The 23,717-nt window shown below is 42.6% G+C and overlaps 3 protein-coding genes across 6 annotated transcripts in view; 1 reads left to right on the top strand and 2 right to left on the bottom strand.

Moving 5' to 3' along the window:
• The window catches only part of LOC111849390 (BTB/POZ domain-containing protein KCTD8-like), a 30,867-nt gene extending 19,993 nt beyond the window's left edge, over window positions 1-10,874 (bottom strand). The window contains exons 1-2 of one of the 2 annotated variants that reach the window (XM_072697753.1): window positions 9,443-10,874; window positions 6,332-9,191 (exon numbers count right to left, since the gene is read on the bottom strand). In XM_072697753.1, the coding sequence (XP_072553854.1) occupies window positions 6,332-7,133 (802 nt within the window). In that variant the 5' untranslated portion in view covers window positions 7,134-9,191; window positions 9,443-10,874. Of the gene's footprint in view, window positions 1-6,331 lie in introns of both variants that reach the window. The other variant, XM_023822220.2, reaches the window with a different exon arrangement.
• Window positions 10,875-12,164: 1,290 nt separating this feature from the next.
• On the top strand, window positions 12,165-15,557 carry gnpda2 (glucosamine-6-phosphate deaminase 2). Of its 2 annotated transcripts, XM_023822221.2 has the most exons (7): window positions 12,165-12,281; window positions 12,494-12,664; window positions 12,782-12,883; window positions 13,208-13,390; window positions 13,607-13,791; window positions 14,209-14,383; window positions 14,635-15,557. In XM_023822221.2, the coding sequence occupies exons 2-7, from the start codon at window positions 12,541-12,543 to the stop codon at window positions 14,697-14,699; spliced, it is 834 nt and encodes a 277-aa protein (XP_023677989.1). In that variant the 5' UTR covers window positions 12,165-12,281; window positions 12,494-12,540; the 3' UTR covers window positions 14,700-15,557. The 2 variants fall into 2 exon arrangements, with proteins under 2 accessions (XP_023677989.1, XP_023677990.1); XM_023822222.2 differs by lacking the exon at window positions 12,782-12,883.
• guf1 (GTP binding elongation factor GUF1) lies at window positions 15,475-22,992 on the bottom strand. 2 transcript variants are annotated; one of them, XM_023822218.2, is made up of 17 exons: window positions 22,548-22,992; window positions 22,293-22,404; window positions 22,020-22,168; window positions 21,714-21,794; window positions 21,384-21,461; window positions 21,137-21,220; window positions 20,990-21,054; window positions 20,401-20,604; window positions 20,006-20,145; window positions 19,768-19,891; window positions 18,071-18,203; window positions 17,833-17,976; window positions 17,315-17,448; window positions 16,648-16,749; window positions 16,226-16,345; window positions 15,909-15,945; window positions 15,475-15,815 (listed from the first exon to the last, which is right to left on the bottom strand). In XM_023822218.2, exons 1-17 carry the CDS (start codon window positions 22,740-22,742, stop codon window positions 15,681-15,683), a joined length of 2,037 nt encoding a protein of 678 aa, XP_023677986.1. In that variant the 5' UTR covers window positions 22,743-22,992; the 3' UTR covers window positions 15,475-15,680. The 2 variants fall into 2 exon arrangements, with proteins under 2 accessions (XP_023677986.1, XP_023677987.1); XM_023822219.2 differs by having other exon boundaries at window positions 17,893-17,976.
• Window positions 22,993-23,717: the final 725 nt, after the last annotated feature.

The raw sequence follows: 23,717 nt of genomic DNA, 5'->3' as shown, positions 1-23,717 counted from the left end.
GCAGTCATGCAAATCCCACACATACATTCTTGAACCCTGGATGTTCTTGGCTAAAGCACGACCCCCTGAACCACCATCCCAGTTTCTCTGAGAAAAATCACCTTTAGGGGCGAACCAAAGGGCCAAAATTCATAGAGAGGAGTCGACCTTATCATTAGCCAATAATATATTTTGAATCAATGAATGATAGGGGAGGGGGCACTTTGGGCGCAAATCAGTTTTCAGCTGGAGCCAAAGCCCCTGAATTCCCTCCCCTATTGGATTTGTGTCAAAATAGCTTGGAGAATTTACTTATTGTTTAAACAGTGCAGCCATCATACTTAGACATGGAAACTGTGCTCCGGCCTGATAGCAGTTATGGTCCAAGTGTCTCTCACTGGCTATTTTGAGGTAGAATGATCGTCAGGGCACTGCTGTCCTTGTCATCCTGGTATAAGAGTGCTAACACGTTAGCCTAGCTTAGGCCACTGGCGTATCAGTTTTTGACTAATGCTGCTATCCCTCATGAAGCATCTTTCTTCCTATCATGGACTGCTGGCAGTGTTTATTTATTCACTGCGACCTGTCAGGTCACTGCATGCTTAAACTGTCGCTTGTTTGCTTGCCTCCTGTCTGTGTTTTCCCTTTTCACTTCATGGGTCATGCATGTAAATTTCAATTCCCTCCAGGACACTGGAGAGAAACTAAGCTATGGCTTCATGAGCTGCATGTTATTGTGCAGAACTTGCTCTCCACTGTGGCTGTCGGTCGAAGTAACCAGCAAGCAAAACTGACAGTGTTAAGTTAATGAAATTGGGGAGAGAAATTTGGGACCTTGCACTAGGACTCAATGGAGGTATGGCTAATGTTCCAGTAACGGGATTTGAAATGACAACTTTCAGTTCACAAGCAAAGACGTCTAATCTGATGAGCCACACACTGCGCTGACTGAAATTAATTTAACACTGACACTGATTCCACAGGACTCAAACACCAAGAGTGTTGAAATACTGCTGTCAGTTTTACTGGGATCCAAAGTTGAGATTAATAAAGTCGGCAGAAAATACAGAAGGGACTCTTTCCCTGTACAGTCATGCAGAGGTTAAGGAATTGAACATACTAAATTCGAAAATTTAATTCCCAACCCTGAAGCCAGGACTGTTTTGTTGTGTCTCATGTGCAGTGTCTCTATATATTTCACTTCATGTCCAATGTTGAGTAATAATATTCTTGCAGAATTTCATTTGGTTTCCTCTGAGGCCTTAAGTTGTTAACAGCCAGGAGGATTGAATGAAAAATGTATGATTGCATCCCATGGGAGGCGGAGTCAGGATGAACGGAGACTCATGTCTCAGGAAGAATGGTTTTCAGATTGGCCTGTCTGGCGCTGTCCCTGTAGCAGTGACCTTCGTCGGACGGGAATTTATACTGGCTGAATGGTAGCCCCAGTGGTATATCACTGTTATGATGAAACAGACATCTGACATAACGGCTGCGGTAAATCCTGCAAGGAAGGCAGCCAGTAATTAAAATAGCGCAGCCTGATACCTCCACAACGCAGGCATCCGGCAGCTTATTTCTAGACAGAAGCAGAAGTGGTTTTAAAACTTCAGAAAAAGTGAAAAGAACACAAAGAAATGAACCTAAATGCCCCCCCCCACCCCACCCTCAACTCAGACCTTCTCACCTTCCTCTTCTTATGAATTCAGCAACCCTACACCAGCAAACATCTCATTCAGCTGCAGTACAGAGTTTCCCATCCCCTTCTGCCAAAAGACACCTGGCTCTCCCTGGGACATACTGATGAGAATTTCAGTGTTAGCCACTGAATTAAATTCTACAGTTTCCTCACCGTACACAGGTATTGGAAACCAATTAATATCCACAGAAAAGCAGAACTTGAAAACAAATTAAAAACACACAGAAGGCATTTTTGGACCCTTGCTTCGCTCTCCTAAGACTATTTTAGCAAATTCAGCATGAATCTTAAAAAAAGATACACACAAAGAACGCTAACACCACAACTGAAAAAAATCCACAAATGTACATGTTCATCCTTAAATATGAACATATTTTATTCTTCTATACAGAGAAACAGGGTGTTATCTAACGTCACAGCTGCCAAAGCCACTTTGAAAGACCTACAAAATGGAACAAATTGCTTTACTAGAGTTGTTGTATTTGTGTGTTGCCACAGATAAAGGCTCAGGCTGGGTCGGGAAACAGTGCATGTTCTTATAATAACCAGTTGCAGGCTGACTCATGAATTATTCATGAATATGGAACAATAACATAAGCCAGTGGGCTTTAGAGGAAGAGTGGGATGTCACAGCAGTAGTATGTAATAACCTGATCAATTATAAGCCAGCATCTCCACCCACGCGCTCTGATATTTGGCAGCTATGTCTAAAACGCTGCACCTTGACAACATTAGGGCAGTCGAGAAGAATATTCATAATTCACATGGTTTTGCAGCATCAGTTCCTAGATATCTATTCTTTCCTTTTGGGGGGAGCGGAGGTAAATGGTTTAGTAAGGGTGAGGTGCCCTTGAGACGGGTCCTAATCTCTTCTGATTATTTTCCCGTAAGTGACAGTACCGTACGCGGACAGGTGTGTCAATCTGGGTCAAGCAGACTGGGTGGTTGTTTTGGATTTCCTGTTCGCTTGAAAATCCAGCTCTGGCAGATGTCGCCCAAATGAAACAGCAGGAGTCACGCGCCATTTCCCCCATGAAGAACAGATCTCCTCGATGTGTGTCCTTCACATCTGCTGTTGGGTTACAGCAGCTGTAGCATTATCCAGGTGACTGGATGCTAAGCTGCATTAAATGCAGTTGGATGTTACCCACTGTCTTTGGCACAATGCTTTTCCCTGTAATCCTACCATGAAAGTTAGACCAAAGACACATTTACTGATGCAAAAATGGACATCACAATGATGGACTAGGTCAAGTCGGAGCTCATCAGCATCCACCATTTCCATCTACTTGCTCAGTCGTCATTATAGAAGATCACCTCCAGATCGACACCTTTTTCAGAACCTGGAATCCTAGAGATTTATTTCTTTTTCAACATCAACTGCTTTTATTGACCGCCAAAGGCAACCATAGCTGAAGTTTTTTTTCCAGACATAATCAGAGGCGAAATCGATGCGAGCCGAGGCTCTTCCCTCCTCTGGTGTCTCTCATTCTCTGGGCCGCGCCAAGTGCCAAGTGAATATGAGACAGACCGGCGGTTGGCCTGCCGTGGGACGCTCTAAAATGAGGTCGTGGGGGTTTCCATGAACGCCTGAGGAACGAGGGAAGGACACGGCTTAGTTTGTGACGAACGGTGGACAGGAATAAATGGGAGAGGAACCCAAGCCTGATAGCCTTACTCCAGTCCCTTTTGCTGGAGGGAAGATTGAATATCTAATGGTGTGGAACACCTAGAAAGCAAATCCCTGGCTATTCAAGACAGGTCTCCACACATATGGTATGTGCATCCCGTTGGTTTGCTGACTGGCCACTCGAAATGTGCTTAATCATTCGCTTCGCCAAAGGATGCTCTTGATTATTTCATGCCAGCTTCTGAAATATCTTGGCACGCTGGGTCACGGACAGCACATAACCAGCAAGCGAAAAAAGCAGCATCTTTGTGAAGAGAGTTAATTACATCAGGGAGCAGGGAGGACAGACATCTGTACTGAATCGCTGACAACACAACAAGAAAACAAGCTTTTCAGTTTCTCTTAATACCACTGCTGAAAGGACTGATGGGGAAAGTGTGGACAGGAAGTGGACGGTAAGTGGATGGGAAGTGGACAGGAAGTAGACGGGAAGTGGATAGGAAGTGGACAGGAAGTAGACGGGAAGTGGAATGAGACTTTTTTACAATGATTACTTTGCAATTGTCATTTTACATGAAAACTCATGTACACATGGAGATGCACATTCCACATGCATACACAGTCATACAAAATGATTTCAATCAAAATGACAGATATAAGAAGAATGCCTGTGTGAGACAATTAAATCAACTGATTCCTCAAGGGAATTCATTCTTGTGATACTGAAAATAATTATCTCCCCCAACCCTGCATATAAAACAAGCCCAGTCGTGAGGCATATCCAGGGGTAACTAGCACTGGACTCATGAAACATCAGCATCCCATGGAATAAAACCAGGCAACAAAGCAACCCCCCCTATTCCACTGACTTTTCTCACCCTGGTCAGAGCCTTCAAATCAGCAGGCAGCACCCGCGGACCCCTGAGGTTGCTGGGACCTCACGTGATGGGTGTCCCACATCGCGTGAACGGGGGACACACTGCTAGGTCATTCATTCCCGCCAGTTTGACGGCTCTAAGTTCCAGAACTGATGAAGAGAGACCGGGTCAGGAAACAAACAAAGATCTAAACACCAGCTTGAAGGTTCTCTCAAACACTAATGCCACGTTCAGGAGAGTACCTACATCTCTGCTGGGCCCTTAAGGAAGGTCCTTAACCCCCAAAACCTGCTCCGGGGCACTGGGTGGACGGCTGACCCTGTGTTCAGACCCCAAGCTTTGCTCTAACCTCAGTATGAGTGTATATGTCTCAAATGAGAGCAAGATGGGATATGCAAAAACTGACACATTTCAAAGTAGCTGGTCTTATACAAAAGGCTAATAAAGCTTTATGTAATTTGTTTCATATTAGGGCAATTTCCCAGAATCCTCATCTTCATCAAGAAGAAAACTACACTGTTGTGCAAAAGTCTTATGCTGTCAAAGAAAATAATGTTTAAATGATCTTCCTGTTGGTGTAAGCACTTCTTTACACAGCGTGTAGTTAGAGTATGGAATAGTCTTCCTGCTAGTGTAGTGGAAGCTAAAACCATGGGTTCCTTTAAATCAGAGCTAGATAAGATTTTAACAACTCTGAGCTATTAGTTAAGTTCTCCCCAAACGAGCTTGATGGGCCGAATGGCCTCCTCTCGTTTGTAAATTTCTTATGTTCTTATGTTCTTACGTCAAAGTGTGTGAGCTTAGCCGTTTTGGGACCTTTCCTAAAGTCACCCAGAATTTGCAACAACCATCCAACCGCTAGCAGACCTCGTATAGCTAATCAATATCTCATTGGCTTTTTAAACTGATTAATTAATTAAATGAGCTGGTGGTGAAATTTACTAAATATATGGAATGGCTGAGGTGCCCCTGAGGAGAGGTTAGGGAACTGAAGCTGTGTTCATATAGCCATCCAACTATATATCAGCAGCTTCTTGGAGAACAGAAAAAATTCTTACTAGTTTTTATCGTGTTACTCTTAATGGCACATATTCTAAGGTTAAATTGTGAGCAAATTCTGAGGAAATATACACTTGCTACCCTGATAAATAGCTCTAAACATTTCCTTTGACTGCTAAAATCTTTTGCACAGTTCTGTACATCAGCTGCAACAAACTGAGGACGCATTACTCACCGAGAGCAAATTCTTAATGACTGTCATGCCATTGTTTTATCACGTTCTAAATTATATGCACGCAGCATGAAAACCACACACAGACGCACACATTTCTAAGAGCGCCATTTTGCACATGTGCCTATTTCCTATGAACAGTTTCTTTGTGCTCAAATGTCTATAATTTCCCTTGGTTTTTCCCAAGCCTTCAGAAAATAAGCCGTTTCTGTGAAGATGAATTGAATGAGGGCTGCTGTGAAGGAAGGAGAAGCGGAGCTTGTCTCTGTGAGCCCGCAAATGCCTTCAGGGTCATTGAGCTTTAATTTCCCAGGACCTGCTTCCCATTATGGTGAAGAGACTAACCTGAACATCAAAGGAGAGCAGAAGTGTATGTCTGATGCTGAACTGCACCTGTCTCACACAGTGAGGTGAGACAGGTGCGGTGAGTGCAGTGAGTCGGCTGTTCATTTAACCAGCCAGTTCAACACGACGGGCAAGTGAGGTGGCAGCGTGTCCAGAGAAATAAGGTCCCTGAGTCGGAGGTGAACCCCCCCCCCCCCAACCCCACTTTTCCATCCTCCTCCACCTGTTGGTGCAGCAGATGCAGACAGAAGACTGTTTGGATATGTGGCATCTGATCGGGGAGGGGGTGGAGCGTAGCTTTGGCGGATGGCCCTGGGGGGCGGGGTTAGACACCTCCATGGGCAAAAACTGAGACATCACTTTTGATCACCCGCACCATGTTTCGCGTACCCCCCCCCCCCCCCCCCAACTTACCCAGACTCTCATTCCCACCAGAAAATTACCCCCAGTATCCCATATCCCATCCAGACCACTTTCACAACTCAGAATGAAATCGCTTGGATGTGAAGAGAAGAGCCCCAAATACTGTCACTTATTTCCTGGAAGATTGAAGGAACCCCAGCACTTACTGAAGAAGATGTATTCAGTGTAGCTGCTCCAGATCTTGTCGTCCCGCCGCTGGCTGACGAAGCCGGCCGTCCCGGTGGAGTTGCAGGCCGCCATGTGGAAGCCGGCCTCCGAGAGCCGGTCGAAGGCCTGCTCCAGGTAGGTGAACTTCAGGTAGAAGCGAGACGTGTATTTCTCCGGCGGTCGGTCGGGGTCCCGGCTCTCGTTCAACGTGTTGCCGAACACCTCCTTGGCCAGGGCGATTCGGCCACAGACGGCGATCCGCGGCACACGCCGGAACCTGGCGTCGGTCTGGCCGTCGCGGACGGCGGCGTACGAGCCGCGGTATCCAACGGTGAGGAAGCCTGAGCACCGGTCGGCGCCGGAGGCCGAGCGGGCCGGCTCGCTGCTCTGAGAACTCTCCTCCAGGTCGCTCAGGCAGCCCTCGTCGTTCACCGAGCCCTGCTTGGGCACCCGTGGGGCCAGGAGCCGGAGCAGCTCGGCCAGCTGGAAGTGCTCGGCCTCCCGCTGGAGCCGCTCCTTCTCGGGGAAGTGCTCAGGGAGGACGAGCTGTCGGTCGCGCAGGAAGTCCAGCACGTAGCGGAAGAGGAAGCCGTCGCGGTCGATGAAGAAGCGGCCGCGGCTGTCGCGCGGCAGGTCGCGGAGTGGCCGGCGGGAGAACATGGTGTGCAGCGTGGTGTCAGGGACGCTGACCAGCGTCGAATGCTTGGTGACATACACCTGACCCCCCACGTTGAGCTCCACCACCTCCGGGAAGGAGCCCGACACCTCGCTGATGGGCAGGACGCTCTCCCTCAAAGCCATGACCTCCCCTGCCCCCACCCCTCCCCCCAGGAGGAAAGAAAGAAAACCAAAAAGTCCAAAATGGAGGAGTTTCTTTACCTTTTTTTTTTTTTTTTGCTGAAATCACAAACTAAATGTAAAAAGTGCCCCCAAAACGCAGCAAGCGGCTGCCTGAGAATCTCCTGGTGTGTGGGGGACTGGCTCAAGTTTGGGAAAGAGTGCTACATCCCTGCTGGAGGAGAGACGAGAGGGGAGAGAGAGCGATAGGGAGAGAGAGGGCGCACAGAGAGAATGAGAGAGGGAAGACACACAGAAAGAGTGAGGGAGAGAAGTCACACTAGCAGTGAGTGAGCAGAGGAGTGGAGAGAGGCAGAAAAAAAATCCAAGCTGAGCAACTCTCAGCATCATTAGTCCAAGGACTGGGGAAGCCATGGTGACATAATGTTCTGTGTGGCACCGCCTTTTAAAGGAACAGTACTCGCCTTTATAGCTGACACACTCCAGCTGTATTAAACCCACAGACCACAGAGGACAGTTAAAAGGGGCTTTTGTTTCTCAGGTCTGTGTGTAGCGGTCAGCTTTTAAATAATTCAGCTACACAAGGATAAATTCTTTTCATTTAGGACAGAATAAACATACAAGGTCCAGAACAATGGTCTGTGGGCAGAAATCAATGACTGCATAAATAAATGTTGGGTAACACTGAACACAACCGCACAACTACAGCAGGGTTCAGCTCAGAAATCAGGCTTTAGCACTTAGCCTGTAGGATAAGAAGGGAATTTGATGGATCCAATCCCTGGTGGCATCATACAGTAAGATTCTTATCCTCAATTATGATGAATAATAAATAAAACCTGAATAATTAAAAAATATATATATTATTATTTTAAATGAAAAATCACGAAATGGATCAAGCTTTACTGGTTTAATTCCATCTGCCTTATAAGACAGGAACAGGAGACATAAATCTCAACCTTTATGAGAACAGCATATATCAAGTGCTTAACAGGGATAGGTGAATAGGTGAAACCACATATTTAAATATTACACTTTACAAGCACATAATATTATGCTATACAGCACATACTGTAGTATTCAATAATATCCACGACTTTGCCAAAATTAGATGAGGTCCACAGCACCACCTGCTGGTGCTATTCTGAACCGCACTATTATGATGTTTGTAAAATTGATTTTTCCTTACTTATATCATTCTGCACTCCAATTCCTTTACAATTCCCACTAAGATAATGCATTTGTGCATAAACTGAGATGACAGTTGGAGGATTATAGCTAAAGGCACAACCCCCCCCACCAGTATGCTTAAAGATCGTCACTGGCCATTTTCAGCGTATGTTAAATTCACGTCACACTGATGTGCTTTTTTCCATGTTTATGTTTTGTTGTTGCTGACGTGTGTTTACCCTGTGTAGTAATGTAATCACACACACACACACACACCTTGACTCATATCTTTCTGGGGACCGTCCATTGATTTCTATAGGCAAATCCCTAATCCCAACAATGACACCCTTAACCTCTACCCAGCCCTAACCTGTTTTGATTACCCATAGGTAACCAAATAAAATACACGAAATTGGCCATTTTTAGTTTTTTCATCACAGTTACAGATTTTTTAAGGCGGAATTTCCCCTTGTCCCCACAATGTCAAAATAACAGCTTTTTTAAATCACTTTGTGAGGACATTTGGTCTCCACAATATAATGCATATATTTGATGACACACATACACACATTATATATATAGGGAGGGGGGATGGGGCATGCAAAAGATGGTGCAGCAATCAAAGGTGATAACTACTTTTTAGCTATAGAGGCGTGTATATAGAGTCGTTTTATATAAATATATATGTATTATAATGCAAATAATATATATATATATTCTGGTTTAGACTTAGCAAAGAATCTGAGAGTATTTTAAAAGTACTGTATGAATAACACAATAACATATCATTCTTAGGCTAAATTTTGAAGCTGAATTTTGTGCTGTATAACCCTCTTAAACACTGAGCTGAAGTTTCTGAAGGAACTCATGCAAGTGACCACAGAGGGACTTCTGCAAAGAAAAAAAATAATAATTAATTTTGGCCCGTATGCGATGCAGATGGCTGGAGAGTCGGCCTCCACACGTTGTCATAGTGATTTTTTTTTTTGTAGTGTGACAGCTTGCTGTGGTATCCTGCACAACCCGTCCACCCGACGATTCCAATGACGGTACGAAACAGAAGCCATCACTCTAACACATGACATTATTCAGGGAGGAGCGAGACCTACTTTGCTACTCTGGGTGCTTCAAGGATGATTTACCTTGTCAAGCCATGGGACATATTGCTTCCGTGAATTAAACCGCTGTCAATACACTGCACTGGGGGGGAGGGGGTGAAGTCCAACCAGTCTTGACTGAAAACACTTATCTTATCCAGGATTAGGACATAGTTTGTTCATCTTCTGACTTACTTCACCCTGTCTGTGGACGTATACATGCATTTCAGTTCAGTTTACTAGAATATGTGGCTAGTCAAATTAGATAGACTAAAACAAATTCATCATACTGGGCCTAGTCATTAAAAACAATTTTTAGGAAGCTGCATCATTAATCACCTCAAATATTCAGCATCAAGATAGTTTCAGGTCTTTGTTAACTGTTTCAAATATGAGGAGACTTAATTTCTAACAATTAGATGGGGCATTGTTGTCATGCATTGAGGTCTGGGACAATATTATATGAATAACAATGTCTGACTTATTTTGTAGAGACAACCTTTATCGATGTGTCAAATAAGGTTTAATGGATATCGCTGATGAAGAGCTTTTTCTACTCAGTTGAAACAAAACAGCAGAAGTTCATGCACAAGTGACTGAGATTGCTTACATGTATGCCTTGAGGGAGCTGAATAATTCATCAAGGTATTAAGGGACCGAAAATTCACAGGATGCCTGTGGCAGAATGATATCGGTCTCAGAGACACTATTACTGGAATGTGTTTTCCTCTAATGCTGTTTTAATTGAAAGTTGTAAAATAAACAAATGTAAATGCACTTTGAATTGTCAGATACGAAAACAGTGGTAATTTGTTTTCACAATGATACCACCGTAAAGTATGAAATATGTTATTAGGCTATATACTGCATTTCAATGGCTCGATAAAAATAAAACCAGTAAATCCGTATTACACAACAAGTCTGACATTTTTATGCGAGTACCTTAAGGGCTAATATTCTTAAAACACTTGTTCTGTAGTTATGTTTACATTGGTCTCTCTGTGGGTCTATAAAACAAGGTACAATACCACAAACAACGTTTAGTTAGTAAAAGAAAGTCCCCAGACCTGAATGCTGTGAACGTTCATGACATTGCGGCTCACTTTGTGCCCAGCTACACACGATTGCAATTATATAATTTTCAGGATTTTTTCTAGCATGTTCCATCATCTGTGCTTGTAGGCTTTCATTTTATCATTTACTCAGGGGTGTCAGAAGCATTGTGAATGTGGGGGGGGGAACGACACAGCACTGGGTGAACTAATATTTTATGTTAAAGGTCCAAATGAATAATTATGAAATTATGATTTAATGGCGGCGACGCCCATGCATCTACTAATTTTGTTGGAAAAGAATATAGGCCTACCGATTATTTCACAAAGAATTTGTACCTAAGACTCTAAACACAAGTAAGGAAAAGGACACCCAGAGAATTAGCATAGTGATCCACTCAAACCTAACTATCTCCTGCTCCAAACCTGCCAATTTTTACAAGAGATATTTACAACATAATAGTTTACAATTGAGCAATCTGGGGCTGCTTTAACGAGAGGCACAAATCAAGATAGGTGGGGTGAACCCGGAGTGACGACGGGGGATGGAGAAATAAAGCAACACTGACCACAGATACGGGCTTCCTACAGGAGACTATCAATCCTCTCCTCGTCACAGAAATCAATTCCCATCTAACCTTCTATTTTCATCAGCGGCAGCCCTAAGCGAGCGACACCTATACCCATCCATCCATCCATCCGTTCGTCCGTCCGTCCAAAAATGACCCACATTCAATAAACCTCAATGCAAATGATTTTACAGCACCAAGCTCATTACTCACCGGTCTTACCTGGAAGAACCTTTAAGTTCCTTCTTAACTCCCCAAGCAGCGCGTTCTTTCACTTTCCTAATTAACTACTGCGCCCACTTCAGAAGCAGAGAATACAGTAGCCTTTGGTTATGTATTATAACACAACACGTGGGCATGTTTTATCGATTTTTTCATTTAAGTAAGAACAATTAAATTATTATTATTCACTTCGACTGCGACCATCTACCAGGACGAACTGGGTAAACATTAACGGATGTATTTACTGGCAATTAACGTACGTTCAGCGCAGTTTTCGCTTTCTCTTAAAGCACATCTAATGTATATTGATGTATTAACTATTAACAGCGACTAATCCATGGGTTTCTATAAGGCACAGTAACGCCTAATACGGTAAACGAAACGTGCTCTGCGAAACATAGATGCTTCCCAATAACAGGAATGAAGGGCTGCCGATCTCACGCATCTGGTGTGACACTCACGCTTTCAGACGCTCACGCAAGAAATCTTACGGCAAATCTATATTATTCCATTATAAACCTAAAATCAGCAATTAACATCAAAAGCGCTGGGGATGTTTGCAAACCTATACTTACAAGGTAATAAAACTAATTACATACATGTCGATGCGTGTGCATATGTGTGCGGACTTGTTTCACTCCAGCCAGCGGACTAAAACTGGCAACCTTGGGGATGGCGGACTGTGTTGTTTGCATTATAGATGCCTGGTTATAGTTAATAAAATAAAAGATAATGCAAATCATGTTTCATTACAAACTTCCCACGTTCGCAAATATCTTTAAAAAATATTCACTCAATAGCATCACGGGGATTTTAATAAGTATGAATCACGCTACAAATTTTCGATGCTAAAAAACGTTGGGTTTTATTATTATAATTGGTGTAATGATTACATACATACTACCATTTAAATTGCGAGCAGAAAGTTTGTGAACGAGCCAATGAAAGCATCGCCCGGTGACACGTGACTGGAAGTTTATCACGTGAGCGAATGTTTTCTTCTCCGCTTGTTGGCAGGAAAGCCGGAAGAAAGCGGCTCATGTAAGTGTTTGCGCGGGGATCTCTGTTAATGTGATTGCATTTGCAAATATTTTAATAGCCTTATCTTTTGTCCTTACAATTGAGACCTCTGAATTTTGATAGGAACCTGTTAACTTAGATAACTTGTATATTTCGCTGAATGACTAGCTAGTTGGTGTGCGTTTTCAAACCTTGTAATGTAACGGATTTATGTGAATGCGTTGTATCTCCAGCTTTCTTACTCCGTTCCACCAGCAGCTGGCTGTAAGAATAAAGAAAAATGAGGCTGGTAATTCTTGACAATTACGACCTGGCCAGTGAATGGGCAGCCAAGTACATCAGGAATCGCATTGTCCAATTCAAGCCTAGTGCCGATAGGTACTTTACACTAGGTTTACCTACAGGTAAAAGAGTGGACATTGTTTAATGTAGCTTACCAAATAACTGATCTAACTTTTTTTTTTAAATCTAGATTTAATGATTATTTAAAAAATTGTACCTTTCCCCCCCCCCCCCCCCAGGAAGCACCCCGCTTGGCTGTTACAAAAAGTTAATCGAATACCACAAAAATGGGGATATGTCTTTCAAATATGTTAAAACTTTCAACATGGATGAGTATGTTGGTAAGTTTTAATGTGCTGACCACAGCTGCTGTGGTACAGGAAGGGGGGAAAACTGGTGTGTCAGCAAATTTTCAGGAATAGACTCATAGGGTGTGGAAAGAGGATGTAGAGGGATCTGTTATTAAGCTCATTTCAAAGTGCAGGTTGCTCACTGTCAGATTTACGTGACTCACCCTTCATTCTGACTCATGCAGATACTATGTCTTTTGAAGTAAAGCATTTAAAAAAAAAATGTGGTTTTAGGTTTTTCTTAGTTCTTTAATCTCTAAAGTAGTACCTCATTGTGCAATATGTCAAAGAAAAGTCTTCCCTTCTCTCTCTCAGGGCTACCCAGAGACCACCCAGAGAGCTACCACTCCTATATGTGGAACAACTTCTTCAAGTATATAGACATTGATCCCGCGAATGCCCACATCCTGGATGGCAACGCCGCAGACCTGCAGAAGGAATGCGAGCTGTTTGAGCAGAAGATTGCAGATGCCAGAGGGATAGAGCTGTTCGTTGGAGGCGAGTTTTAGGTTTCAAATCATTAATAAACCAGGTTGCAGTTGGGTTAGTCATGGCGTATTCCAGGTTGAATGTTGATTTTTAGAGTCACATGATGAAACTGTCTTATTTGTCACCTTCTACAGCCCATGGATTTCAGCATTAGTTGTGCAGTTAAACAAAATGTACTGCCTGCTTAGCTTTCTGCTGGCCCTTAGTGTGACATGTGCTTTGCAGGTATTGGACCTGATGGGCACATTGCCTTTAATGAGCCTGGTTCCAGCCTTGTGTCCAGGACTCGAGTGAAGACTCTGGCTCAGGATACCATACTTGCTAATGCCCGTTTCTTTGGGAATGATCTATCCAAAGTCCCCACTATGACTTTGACTGTGGGGGTCGGAACAGTGATGGATGCTAGAGAGGTAAAACTATTTTACTTGTTTTGATAAACGTTTCGAGCAACAGGTGTAATATAAAGGCATGGAACTTGTCAACTCTAGGGTTTGGGTTCACTTCCCAGGAGGGATGGTAATATTGCCCTTTGTTTCCACATGCAGGAGCTTAGGTAGAAATTATGGACCCTAGAACAAAATGTCACCTTACTCCTGTAAAGTGCTGGGCCCCCTGAATCTGCCAGGGTATCCATGCCCCTACTGTGGCCCCAGTAAAGTGCTGGGCCCCCTGAATCTGCCAGGGTATCCATGCCCCTACTGTGCTCCTTTATACATGCTTCAAATATTTAAGACGCAGTTTCCTGCAATGGAAGCTGGTCTAGATAAGGCTGTTCTCTTTGCAAATAGTTTTGTTGCATGTAAACAGTGTACCCCCCCCCCCCCAAGGTTCTGATCCTGATCACAGGAGCCCACAAAGCGTTTGCCCTGTATAAGGCCATAGAGGAGGGAGTGAATCATATGTGGACAGTCTCTGCCTTCCAGCAGCACCCAAGGACCATCTTTGTATGCGATGAGGATGCAACCCTTGAACTTAGAGTCAAGACCGTCAAGTATTTTCAAGGTGAGAAGACAAAGGGCATAATTGACAAAACTCATGAAATAATCCCCGTGTTTTGTTCTATTTCCAATTGAAGTTTGTTTTCTTTTTTTAAAGGACTCAATATATAGAATTTCTTTGCAGGTTCAAAGTCTCGTTCCCCTTTCAAGGTTCCGATGGTCAATATTAAGTTAAAAATTGAGTGTAGATAAGAATGTAGTTAATATTTTTTTTAAAAGAATTTCCACCTACCTTGATTGTCATTCTTCCTTAAGGGCTGATGCACGTGCACAACAAGTTGGTGGATCCTCTCCACAGCATCAGGGCCTACAAAGACTGAAGAAGTGCACCTAAGGCTGGCCAATGGGAAACACTCTATAGACGTCTGAAGGCGCATTATGACCTATGCATATCAGTCACTTTGTCAACACAAACGATTCTGTACTGTAGAAGGGACTCCTTCAGTCACTGTGAAGGTGCTGAGATCTGTTTGAGGCTCAGACTTGCACATCTTTCTACATTTAGTTCAAAAAAAGACATTTAGCAAGTTGGTATGTTTTCATTTATAATCTCTTTGTAGGTCCAACTCTTCAGCTAGACCTCAACATACTTAGCCAGTGGTAGGGCTCGTGCACTACACATCTGTTACTGGTTCAGATTGTCAGAACTGGGTCTCCACACTCCATCACCTTTCTCTGTAACAGGACGTGCTGAGGCGTCAGTACTGTATGTCCATACCCTGGCATATTACCATTAACCTTCTTGCACTGTGCTCAGTATCATGGTGCTCAGTGTCATGGTGAGGTCATTTACTCTACGCTCCTAAGCTGGTGCAGTCTGGTCATTCCTGTTTAATATACTGCACACAACAGCATTTGATATCTGTCTTACATTTTGCTAATTCTATTCCTGGGAGGTAAGACTCTTGCCTTTCCTCTGTGTTCATGATGAGACCACAGTAAGCAAGTGAAATGGGAGATATTGTTACCAACATTGTGCATGTGTACCTGTTTAATCTTCTCTGAGCACACAGGGGACCATTTGCGTTTTTTGTAATCCTCTCTCCTCCACCCCTTTTTCATGGCCTTCCTTGTGTTGACTTTTGGCCAATTAGGCTGCATGACACAGAGAATGTCATTCGCTGATTGCGCCTGACCACTGAGCTGTCCTTACAATAAAAAAGAATTCTTGTATTTTACCAATACTGTTTATTTACATGTTGATCTTCAGCTTCAAGTATCATCAGACCATCTAGTCTCCACTTTGGTGTGAAAATTAGAGAATTTCTTTATGGACTCGCTCTGTGCTAGAACCCACTTCTTTACTTGTCCTTTCTCTTTAGGACATTGATGAAGGCGTCTCTGGGGACTTCCACATTCCCAATCATTCTCATCTTCTTTTTTCCCTCTGCCTGTTTCTTCAGCAGCTTCATTTTCCGAGTAATGTCACCCCCATACTAGGGAAAACATATCACCACTCACTGCCTTGGACAGAGGATGGTATCCAGCTCTCCAGAAGAGCTAGATCATTAAGAAGGAACCATACTTACACATTTCGCAAGAACATTCTTCCGATAGGCTTTGATGCTGTTGGAGGGCATATAGATTAGTTTTGACTATATTATGGAGAAAAAAAAACATACAAAAGTCCAAATGTAATTCTTGTGCAGATTCACTCATAGTATGAACAGACAACCTCTTACTAATTTGACTGGCAACTTTTGCTGGTAAGTGAATAAACCTGTAATTGCATTCATTTGCTACAAATAAATCATAGTTATTTAACCCGTGCATCACCCATTCCAAAAACGGTAAAACACTAGTGTATGTACACATCGATATGCATTGTGTATATACAAATACTCACGTTTCCCTTGCGATGATCTTGCTCCCGATGGCTGCCTGTACAGCTATCTCAAACAGCTGCCTGGGTATGCAGTCTTTCAGCCTTTCACACAAGGCTTTGCCAGCAGAGTATGCCTTATCTCTAGAAACAAAAAAATGTTTACAGACTGAGGTTACAGTTTCCGGTTCCTTTTAAAAAGGTTCATCAGAATCCGGTCTTTTTAATTCTGTCTTGGGTCACCAGAATCATAGTTTGTTTACAGTACCAAATATTTTATTCCACTCTATCTACGATACAGCTACATTTTTTTTTACTGAACTGGTATCTGTCTCAAGGCTACAAACAGCAGTCTGACATTTTTATTTCAAATCTGGTGACAGCTTTCCGCTAATCCTACATAGTTCGATTCTTCTGACTTGAAAGCGATCTCGTGGAAGCCTTACTTGTGGACAACAGTGATCAGCTCCTCGACTGGTTTCCCATTCAGCAAGATGTCCATCTTTATGAGGTCTGCTGGCTGGTAGCCTGCTTCTTCATAGTCAAAGCTACGAAGAGCAATCATCATAAACAATCATACATGCCATTGTAATTAAACCCGTTTTCCTCTTTATCAATCACCAATACAATTCAATACAGACACTGCTCACTTGACGACCGAGTTCCGTTCCTACGACTAGTCAATTAATGACGAGCCGTCCTTTACCAGTATTTCAAGCATACTGTACTGGTAGAGGATTTGTGTCGACCAACTTTAGATATTGTTTTAATGTCACCTTTGCACCATTTTTGACATTTTATTTATACATTTATTTTTAAATATGTGGGAGGTAATATAATGAATGCTGTGCGACTGTGAGAATGAGACAGACTGAGAAAGGGTGACGCTGAGATTCTGCGCTGCTGTTTCCACGACCAAAGTTCTCGTGCAGCATTCGAGAGCTGGTCGTAAGTCTGCGCCGTCGTTAAACAGGGGACATTAACTGAGGAGTGACTGTACTTGATTCAAACTTAGTTCTTGATTTCAGGGAAAATATAATTTGAGATCAGTGACTATGCTAATATGTAAGGTGACAGAATTAGTAAATGTTGAAAACAGAAGTGGCATCTTGCCTGCCGTATCCAGAAGACAGCGACTTTAGGTGATCGTAAAAGTCCACGATGACTTCATTCAGGGGAAAGAGGTACTTCATCATCACACGCTTGTCATCAATGTACAACATGTTCTTCTGGATGGCCCTGTGATTCTGAGAGAATGCATCAGACAAAACTATTTACTGGTGTGAACTTAACTGGCTGGTTTTTTGGGTTTAACGCAGAGTAAATGTGCTTAATCAGCCAGCAAAATAATGCACGGTGCATGTGTATCCTGATATTATACTTTCAGGGCAGTGTGTGGAATTTTCATGGTCCCCTTTGCACATTTCCTGAGTAGGCTGGCTTCCAGAAAACCTCAGACATGGAAGTGCGATAAACTGGCATCTCAGTATCGCCCAATGAGTATGTGATTGTGTCCATGTGTGCCTTGTGATGGCCGCGCATCCATGCTCATCAGGGCTACTAGGTTAGTAAACTTAAACCATAGTCATTCCATGCAACCCAAAATCCCAAGGAGACCCCTGTGTAGACACCTGGCACAGGGTCATGATTTTGCCAATGTACTCATCAGGAGTGATGATGGTCCCCAATACCATGGGTTCCAGATACTCCGATACCACGGAGCGGTCAGGAAACTGGGCTGGGTTTATGATGGTGATCTCTTTCTCCCCATATTCCTGTATTAGATCAGAGAAGATGATCAGGGTGATTGTTTACAGGGGTTTGAGTGGAGGTAATGCGCAGCAGCTCCCCCCGAGGATGGGCGCCTGCCTTGATGAGCTTGGCCGATGAGAGGATGGCTTTGTACGGGACGGTGGGCGTCGTCACGATGACCGAGGCGTTGTACTCCTGCTCCAGACGCTGGTTGAACACCTCCATGTGCAGCAGCCCCAAAAAACCCAGCCTGTAGATGGAGATAATAAAAAAAATGCACCCAATGCATGACTTCAAGACTGTACTCGCACTTGGCCCAGTTGCCTTGTACTGTGCCCAAGCATGATCACCCCCTACTGGTCTGTGCTCATATCGCGCTTAACGATCCTGGCCTGAGCACACTTTCATCACCCCCGTGGAACTTTTTGTGTTGAAGATGACATAGGAAGAAAAGTGCACAATGGAATTCATGATTAATGTCCTCATTGTGTGACTAACTTGGAGAAGTTTTGGGCACGATGACACACAAAGATTTATCCAGTATGCAGCACGGAAATTATATGTTATATGGGGTACTGGTACTGAAATGGTACCAAATTTTTAAAGCTGTTCGGTATTACAACTCCTTAGTACCAGTACTAATTACACTATTGCAAACACTGTTAAAACTCGAATCAGAATCATGGACTCAGTATGTCCGAACCATTGCCGAAACTCAATTATACCCTAGGTCTATACTAAGTCGGAATTGCATGCATCATACAAACTTGATTTACCTGCTCTAAGTGTTGTGCATAAAAATACGTGAAGCTACTAAAATATCAGCTAGTTAAAAATTATCGGCTTAGCGTCAAGTGATTTATGTAAGGGACTTTATAATACAGCAAACAGGCTACGTTAACATCATCATACTAGCATCTATACCTACAGGATGTTATGCTACGCTGTTAATCAATCAGTTAATCAATCGAGCATAATGTGCTGTGGGGAATTTTTATATATGTTTACTGAGCAGATGAACAGCAGAAAGCAAAAGAAACTGCTGTAAACTTTATGGGGGCTTCTCTCATATTACCCGATCCCTTATTTATGGGGGCTTCTCTCATATTACCCGATCCCTTATTTATGTATTTATTTTTTACAGCGGAGAGTAATGGTGATGAGTCTGACCACGGCAGAAATACGTTTTACATGCCCGCGGGTTTTTTTCTCCCATTCGTCAGCGCAATGCCGTCTCAAAATAGTGATCGCCCCCCCAGCCCCCAATACTCTGCTTACATGCAATGCTCTGTCCCTCCTGCATGCATTTTTAATAACGATAAGGCAGACGTACATAACAATCCGTGGAGGACATACATTCCATTCAGTTTATAAAGTGTATTATCATTCTTCTTGCAACTGAATGAATCAGAGCGATCATAATGCGATTCTTGGCAATATTAGGGTATGTGCAGTAGTGGAGTGAAGCTTAATTAAAATTAATTAATGAAAATTTAAACAGTAGCAATTTAAATGCGCAAGTGCAATATTTACCATGAAAAATACTTAACTTTTTCCATAATTGTTGCAGTACCAGTATTGTGATACTTACTAACTGTGATCGGGCCCGCCTCTTCAAGTGGGCCTGAACACGGTATGGAGCGATTAGGCTAATCGAATAAACTGGATTTGGGGGTGAATCGTGCTGAGGTACGGTACGGATCACCTAGTGCGAGAACACCCAAAGTATCGTGCTAATCAGCGCATGCTCTGACATCACTGCCAGGAGTGACTCGGACATCACAACGTGAAACCTTTTTCAGACAGATCCCTACCTCCAGCCGGCTCCCAGGGCATGGCTACTATCCCTCTGTACCGTCACACTGGAGTCGTTAAGCGTCAGTCTCTCCACCGCACTGCGCAGGGAGTTATACTCCGACTGGTCTGTCGGATACATGCCTGGCCAGGGAGAAGCGGAATGAGAGGCAGGCATCTCACCTTAACCGACTTGTACATCCGCAACTGGTCATCTCTTACAGAGCCAAGTGCAGTCATCGCGCTTGTGATACATACCGGCAAACACCATCGCTTTCGCGGGTTTAAATCCCGGCAGGGGTTCGACGGGATGCTTCTGGAGAAACAGGGTGTCCCCAATCTGAGCCTCCTTCACCTCCTTCATCCCTGCAATCATGTAACCCACCTGCCCAGCGAGCCTGCAGGGCAACAAGTCTACTCACATGAAGCCAAACATCTGGGCTAACATAACAATAGATTACTGTTCAATAAGGACTGGTTTTATTTTTTTAATAATGTACAAAGCTCAGTACAGACAACTTTGGTATTATTAGGATTATGAAGGAAGATCTGGATCCATTTTTATGCAATTGAAGTACTTAATCAATAAAACATTGTTACGGTCAGCCATGCCGATCACAGCCAAAGTGCCCCAGAGCTCATGGCAAACTTACAGTCTATCTGTAGGGTGCTCGTCTGGCCTCAGAATTCCCAGCTCGTTGACCTCATACACCTTGCCCAGGTGTGCTGACATGATTCTGTCCCCTTTACGCACCTGCCCCCCAAACACGGCGATACTGGCCACCACTCCTCTGTAGTGGTCGAAGGTAGAGTCAAAGACCAGCGCTTTAAAGGGGTCATCTGTCTTAGCCTTGGGACTGAGATGGGGGGAGGGAAATGAAAGATTTTAAATATAGGCACATATACTGACAAGCATCAGCACTGGACAAACACTATTACTCTGTGTGTGTGTAAACCATACAAACCATAACAACATATCACCAAAGCTCTGGTTTGTATTTATGGTTCAGATTTGTCTAAATATCCTTGCACGTCAGTGGTAACTTCAAGAACTTTAAGGGAGCACACAATAAGAACATTAGCATAAAAACAATAGTTCAAAAAAAATATATATATTGTATAATGCATAATTGTAAAGAATAATCTATAATGCATATTAATAACATGCATCTGTGTGTTAAATTAAATGTAATCAATTTATCTGGGGAATTCAGGGGTTTGAAGAAGAATAACCAAGCTTACGGAGGAATTCTATTGACGATTTCTTCCAGCACTCGTTCAACATTTGTGCCTAATTTGGCTGAAATCTGAGAACAGAGGGAGTCATTGAGTTTATCAAGTACCATGAAACCACACACTATTTGCTCTGGTCGGCCTGAAGATTTATACCCGTATGCAGTCTTCTTTTGGAATTTCAAACACTTTTTCAATCTGTGTTTCGACTCCTTCTGGGTCAGCATTTTTCAAATCAATCTAAAATATTATGCAGAGAGAAAAATTAAACACAAATCTACAGAACTTTTGGCCATAAGAACATAGCAAACAAAGAAATGCAAATGGGAACTACTTTCTTTCAGAAAAGTAGGATAACTAATTTACACTACAGTAAGTGTACAAACAGCAAGCTGACACATACCTTATTTACAATGGGTATGATACTCAGATGAGCTTCAAAGGCCAAGTAGAAATTGGCCACTGTCTGTGCTTGAATCCCCTTCAAATTGATTGGACACAACAATCACATGCGCATCATTAGTTTAATTAACAGCAGTCAACCAAACAGCAGTCAACGTCATGTCTGATGTGACGTGCAGCTGTATAAGAACAATTTTCAATAGTATCCCAAAATAATTGTTTAAAAGGGAATCTAACAGATTCTGTTTGTTACATTGTTCGAATATGTTCTATAATAAACAAATGTGGAGACAGATTTGCCCATTTGACCACAAAAGAAAATAAATCTTACCTGATTTGCATCGACTATCAGCAGAACCCCCTGGCATGCAGAGATCGACCTGGAAACTTCATAGCTGAAGTCAACATGACCCTGCATAAGAGAAATACACCCAAAATCAATCTTAACGTAGTTAAAAAACAAAAAAACTGGGGGATATGAGAGAACATATTATGAAGGTATGAACACTAAATAAAAACAAATGGCAACTGTTTTCCCCACACCCTCACATATACGAATAATAAAATATATAAAATATGTTACATAAAACATATAATATTGTAATGCCTGGCAAAACACAGAGTGGGCAGAACTCACAGGCGTGTCAATGAGGTTGAGTAAATATGTCTGGCCTTGGTGAGTATAGAACAGAGAGGCTGTCTGGGCCTTCACGGTGATCCCTCTCTCTCTCTCCACCTGCAGCTTGTCCAACACTTGCTTGTTGCGGTCTGTCTTAGCAATGGCTCCTGCAATAACAGGAATATCAGTGTTCTAAGCCAGGGGTGCTGTATTTTTTCCCCATTTATTAAATAACTGCTGACATTCGTCTGAAATGTCCTTACATTAAGTTCATTAATTAGCACAACATACCTGTTAACTCCAATAATCTGTCAGCCAAAGTGCTTTTACCATGGTCAACGTGGGCGATGATGCTGAAATTTCTTATGTTTTCGACGGGAAATTTGGACATATCAATTTTATCCTGAAGAGGAAAACACATTCGATAAGCATACAGTTTACCATTAAAAATCGAAAACATCTATATATACACTTAAAGAGGTACCCTTTAAATTCGAAAAAATGACACCAGCTGTAACCATACATTACTGAGCCTCCATAATTTACCTTTTCTGATTGTGTGCTGAACTGCTTGGAGGTGAAAGCACATATTGAAGGTATGTTTCTCATCCAGCGATGCCTAATTAAAGTGAAGGTCGTGCTGTATAACTGCTTCCTTCGTATTTTGCATGTCCTTAAATCCAAAAGACGTTCGACTAAAGGGAACCCAAGCCCTTGATATGTTATTAATGGCAGACGCATCTTGGAGTTCGGCAGGTAAATCCACAGTAGTCTGTCAACCGCGATTACTAGTCAGTAATCTTGCGAGTAGATACTCTGGACCTTTTCCAACCTTACGCATCTCCTTAGGATGACAGACTGGGGTTTTGTTGTATAATATGCATTTAAATGGTTACTTCAATTCTGGATCTTTCTGCTTAGCCTTAAGCGTACAGCAGCGTACTTCATCAAAGTCCGACTAGGACTGCATGACACTACCGTGGGCGCAGCCATCTTGGGGTCAAAGGTTACACTGTAATTTATTATATTAAATGTCTGCTGTATATTTCGGTACCGACTTCTTATTCTTAAATTCTAAATACTAAGTCAAATTATACTAAAAATACGAAAACGACATATACATTTAAATTGCTTTTTTTTCCATCTGGCTGTTCTCTGTAGCATTGCACTCTGGGACGAGTAGTTCATAGCAAAGGAACGCGTAGTAGTATATGGTTAGTAGTCATCATATGGATAAAATGCGTGCATGCCTTTCTGCTTTGTTTTTCATTTTAAAGAATATTTTAACATGAAATATAAGTAAAACGTGTACTTCTATGAAAGCTCCAATTGGAAATCATTGTTTTTGAAAATTATTTGTTTAAAAAGACCCTTTCAAGACAAAACCCATGAACAAAGAGTGCAACATTACACAAAGTTATGGTTAAAGGAAACGCAGGAGCAGACACACTACGTTTTATTTCTTTTCTCATTGCACTAATTATATGAATGGTCAATTAAATTTCATAGACATATAAGTTCACGTGATAGGAAAAAGTCAGTGACCTTGGGTTTTGCTTTCTGATGCTAGTGTTCAAGCCTTGATCCAACCACGTTAAATATTTATATTAATATTTTTAAAAACTCTGAAGTGGCAGTGGATTCGTTTAGTTTTTTTTTAAATGATAAATCCTATGATGTGTGTGTGTGTGTATATATATATATATTAGGGTCTTT

This window comes from Paramormyrops kingsleyae, chromosome 12 (assembly GCF_048594095.1).
Source record: "Paramormyrops kingsleyae isolate MSU_618 chromosome 12, PKINGS_0.4, whole genome shotgun sequence".
In the NCBI taxonomy this organism is placed as follows: domain Eukaryota; kingdom Metazoa; phylum Chordata; class Actinopteri; order Osteoglossiformes; family Mormyridae; genus Paramormyrops; species Paramormyrops kingsleyae.
Note: the sequence above shows the minus strand (reverse complement) of the source record. Positions and strands in the feature narration are given on the sequence as shown.